The sequence below is a fragment of the Aspergillus mulundensis genome (assembly GCF_003369625.1).
Source record: "Aspergillus mulundensis strain DSM 5745 chromosome Unknown scaffold_5, whole genome shotgun sequence".
In the NCBI taxonomy this organism is placed as follows: domain Eukaryota; kingdom Fungi; phylum Ascomycota; class Eurotiomycetes; order Eurotiales; family Aspergillaceae; genus Aspergillus; species Aspergillus mulundensis.
In genome coordinates this window covers 11,722-16,754 of record NW_020797893.1, presented here as the reverse complement: position 1 = coordinate 16,754, position 5,033 = coordinate 11,722, and the positions used below count along the sequence as shown (strand labels likewise).

The following is a 5,033-nucleotide window of genomic DNA, read 5'->3' as shown; positions in this document are numbered from 1 at the left end:
GCTTTCCTGAAGGAAGAGTTCCTTTACCCGACATTACCAGAGCCTTTGGATCCAACGCCCGACAAGCTTCGTTACCCCGTCGCTATCAGAACTATCCTGCCGGCATACCTATTTCTTGAGCTTCTGATTCCCCGCACCGACCGTTCTCCGGATCTTGGAACGCTGCCTGAGCTCGTAGAGTCGCAGCTTGCAGCCGCGTGTATTTCTTAGACTACCCTATCAAGAGTCAAAGAGACCCTATACTCTCCGACAGGCTTCGTCAACTTTCTTACGCGAGTTATTCAACCGATATATCACTCCGCACTGTATTAAATTCGTTTTTGCACTTGTACGGAGAGCTTGGAAACCGGGGGCACTCGCGATGTTTCGCGCACAGCAGAACGCCTTTGACGACGCAGTCGGTATGCCAGTCCGGAAGCACCACCTTTGATTTATTAAGCGCTTGGATATCGTATGCCATGCTAACTTCTTGTTTCTTGAATCAGCCAAGGCAACGGATGAGAACTTAACATCTGAGAACTGGGAATACATCCTTGTATGCAAATGACCGCAGCTCTTTCAAGATATGCCTTTTCGGGACAAAGGAGTATAGGTCGTCTAACTTTTCATCTCGCTTTCGCAGGATGTATGCGATAAAGTTGGGGCTGAGGAGTCTGGGTAGGTTCTGGTCTCTGATCACCAATGCTACGTTACCGCTGACCTGGACACAAATGTAGCGCAAAGGACGCTGTTGCCGCCTTGATCAAACGACTTGCGCATAGAAATGCCAACGTCCAGCTGTACACTCTTGAAGTGCGTGATACAAGCCTTATCCATACAGCGCTATATTGACTCTATTTAGCTGGCCAATGCACTGGCGCAGAACTGTGGCCCTAAGATACATCGCGAGCTTGCGTCGCGAAGCTTCACGGACGCTCTTCTGCGTCTTGCTGGCGACAGGGTATGCGACTATCCCGTTGTTACAGTCCAATCTTACTGACTGGTCGGATAAGAATACCCATCAGCAGGTGAAGTCCAAGATTCTGGAGCGTATGGAGGATTGGACAGAGATGTTCGCTAGCAACCCAGACTTCGGTATTATGGAACAGGCTTTTATGAAACTGAGGACTCAAAGTACGTACTGCACCATTCCGTTGAGTGGCTATCAGCTTATGCTTCTCAAGACCCGAACATACAACCTCCGTCGAAGCCTGGGAAGCGGGAAATCACCGACGTAGATCGCCAGAAGGAAGAAGAGGAGCTACAAATGGCGCTTGCTCTTTCTATAAGGGAGAAACCGGCTTCAGCACCCCAGCCGCAGGCGGAGAGAAGTAGCTCGGGCTCAGCTCCGGCCAACCAAACACAAGCTGCGCCTGCTGGGCCCGTCCCTTCAGGTACTTCCGCTGCTACTGTTTCCAGAGTCCGAGCTTTGTATGACTTTCAACCGTCTGAGTCCGGAGAATTACAATTTCGAAAGGGTGATGTCATTGCCGTCCTCGAGTCCGTGTATAAGGACTGGTGGAAGGGTTCGTTGAGAGGTCAGACCGGAATCTTTCCGCTCAATTACGTGGAAAAGCTCCCTGATCCTACCGTTGAGGAACTTCAGAGGGAAGCTCAAATGGAGGGAGAGGTGTTCGGCCAGATCAAGAATGTCGAGAAGCTGTTGACTCTTTTAAGCACCCGCAACTCGGAGCTCAATGTTCAGGAGAATGAGGAAATCACGAATCTTTACAACTCGACATTATCGATCCGCCCCAAGTTGATTGAGCTGATTGGAAAATATTCCCAGAAGAAAGGTATGCTTGTCGTTACTACTCCACTACATGTCATTGGCTGACGGCCGCGCAGATGAGTTCACCCAGCTCAACGAGAAGTTTATCAAAGCGCGGAGGGATTATGAATCACTCCTGGAGGCTTCTATGGCTCAGCCTCCACAGCATCAGTATGGCCGCCCCGGTCAGACTCAGTACGGATATCCAGGCTCTGGGGCACCAGCAGGCTTTCCCCAAGGCCCACCGCAGCAGCATGATCCTCAAAGATACTTCAGTCCTCGACCGCCAGGTTTGTACCGTTGACTGTTGGCTTGTTTCACTTTTCTAACTCTCAAGCAGACAGTCAACCCAATGCCTCCTACTATCCCCCAGCCACACAATCGCCCGGCCCCGGACAGACGCCCCCAGCGGGGCCATATCAGCAGCAACACCCGCAGCCGCAGCAGGCCCAGCCAGACTCATTCCAGCCGGTCCATCATCGCCCTGAGTCGACCTTTGACCATCCACAAGAGCTGGGAACATCTGTCTACGACTCGCCCGTGGAACGACTACAGTACCCCCCTGGACCCCCTGGAGGCCAGCCGCACTATCAGCCGCCTCCGCAACAAACGCCGCAGCCAGATTTCTCATCTTCCGTATACCCCCAAGATAATGCACACAACCCACCAAATGGCCCGAATTCAGTGAATCAATCCCAACCTCCTTACCCCGCAACTCCAGTCACTCAACCCCCGCCGCCCACGCAGCAACCTCCGCCTGTACCGGGCGCAGCATCAGGGTCTGCGCCCTATCCATCAGCAAGTCCCGGAGCCGGCAACTACCAGGCATACAAGCCGTCACAAGGAGGCATACCCAGCCATAACCCGGCTGCGTTCTATCAGTAGCGCCGCAACTGATCATCACCACTCGCTGTACGCTGGCCGTCGGCCTGGCTACCTTTGTAGTCGTGATCCATATCTTCAAGGTTATTCTCTCGACGAAGGCTTATGCTTTGGCGTAAACCATGGTGTTATCTGGCTATATTGATGTATTTATCTCTTGTCTTGGCCGTCACCGAAGGCACAGGGTCATAATGGATCGCTTGTATAATATAGTACGAGTCAAAGGGAGTCCCTATAGCCCTCAATATCAGGGAAATTGGAGATTAGCTGCATATTCGAACTCAAGGGATATACCAGTCACCTGTAGGCTGTCTTCAGACAAGTCAATCTAATCTGAGATGTTGAGGCATAAGCCGATCGATAAGGTGAGAAGAGAGTACTCGTCACTTCGCTGAGCCCGACCGCCTAGGTGGCGGTCAGTTAGCCCCACCCATATGAAAATATTATCTTAATAAAAATTAATTAAACATGAAGCTATTTAGAACTTATTTTTTTAATTAAAATAGTAAATATTATAAAATAAAATAAATAAGGCTAATTTTTAGGTATACGCGGATTAGCTATATTAATATTAAATTAGTAATATAAAAACTATATAAAAAAACGCGTGTTAAATAGGCTACCTTAATAATTACTACCATGCTAGTAAAACCTTTAAATAATAATATTTTAATAAAATAAAGTTATATAAAGTTTTTAATAAGCTTATTTTAATTTTTAATAAATAGCGCTTTGTTTAGTATATTATTAGCCTTTTTTTTATTATTTTTTTAATATTTTTAGCTAGTTTTATTTGCTTAGCAGCGTGCGCTTTAAATAGCTTATTAATTTACTTTTTTTTTAACATGCTTTTTTGCATTTTTAATATATAAAAGGTTTATTATTTTATTAAATTGCTTTTTAAACCTAGGATTATAATACTTTTTTAACCTTTTAATAAATTTTTAGTTTAGTTTTTTTTTTATTATAACTAGGCTTTTAAACTAGTAAATAACCCCTTAAATAAGGCGCTGGAGTATAAAAAACTTAAAAAGTTTAAAATACTTTTACTTAATTAATTTAATATTGCGGTGTGTTAATTAAATAATTTTTAATATTATAAAAAAAGGTATAGTTTACTAGGCTATAAAAGACCTTAAAGGCTTAAGATTAGCCATACTTTTAATAACATGCTTATTATTTAATATTTATAAAGGCCTTTTTAAAGTTTTTAAAGCGCTTATTTTTTTTAAATTATATTAAAATTAAATAGCTAAAGGCTAGTTTTACTCTAGCCCTTTTTTATAACCCTTATAATTAATATCTTTATTTAAATTAACTTAATATTATTAAAAAAATGGACTTTATTATAGTTTTAGCTACTAAAATAGCTTAGCTTATTAATATGCTTTCTATAAACCTTTTTAAGCTGCTAAAATGTCAGGGCCAACGTTTTTTTATTTGATGTTACTAGAGCCAATCTACTATTAGTCCAGAGTTAGTACTTTAAGTAACTTAAGCTTTAGCCTTAGGCTACTAAAAGTTTAGTATACCTTATTATTATATTAGGCTATATAATTTAACTAGGTTATTAATATTTAAAGTTTTAATTATTAATTAAGTAAGGCTAGGGTAAGCCTTAAGTATAAGTTAAAATAAAAACTTATATATAAAGTATTTAAATTTATATTTACTTTTTAATTAAAAATAACTTAAGTATAACTTAAAAATTTATAAAAATAACCTTAAGGCTAGCCTTTTTTTTTAAATTTTTAAGTAACTTTTTTAATATTATTTAGCAGGGTTTAAAATACTTTATTTTTATTAATTAAATTTTTTTATTAATATTTTTATTATTAATAAAAATTTTTAAAACTTATTAATTTTATAGTTAAAGTTACTTATACCTATTATTTTTTAAATTTTTTAATAATAATATTTTAAATTAAATATTTAAAAAATAAGCAAAGGCAGTCCGCAGGCATTTTAATTAAGGTTTTTAAAACTTAAATTTAAATAATTAAAAAAGTATCCCCTTTTTTATTTATATTTAAGGATTTTATTACTATTAAAAATAATTAAAAAAAATTTAACTTAAATAATTTAGTTTACTAGCTTAATAAAATATAAAGTAAAATATATTTTTACCCTATTATTATATATTATTATTAAAACTTATTAATTTAAAATTTATTATAATTAAAGCTATTTTAAAGGGGGAGCAGCCTAAAATTATAATATTTAGGCCTTTTATTTTTTAACCCTAATATAATTAGTATTATATATTAAAATTAGGATATTTTTTTAAAAAAAATAAGAAAAAGTTACCCCTATAACCTAAAGCTAAAATAATATTAAATTATTAATTTTTATATTAATTTTTTTATTAATTTTCGCGCCTATTTTTTTATTAATATTTTTA

At 38.6% G+C, this 5,033-nt stretch overlaps 1 protein-coding gene across 1 annotated transcript; it reads left to right on the top strand.

Moving 5' to 3' along the window:
- Window positions 1-361: 361 nt before the first annotated feature.
- DSM5745_05373 (ESCRT-0 subunit protein HSE1) lies at window positions 362-2,635 on the top strand (the record flags this gene model as incomplete). Its single annotated transcript, XM_026747389.1, has 9 exons — window positions 362-401; window positions 486-535; window positions 623-657; window positions 717-792; window positions 842-940; window positions 993-1,113; window positions 1,164-1,775; window positions 1,828-2,040; window positions 2,091-2,635. 9 exons carry the CDS (start codon window positions 362-364, stop codon window positions 2,633-2,635), a joined length of 1,791 nt encoding a protein of 596 aa, XP_026603221.1.
- Between the last annotated feature and the right edge of the window lie 2,398 nt (window positions 2,636-5,033).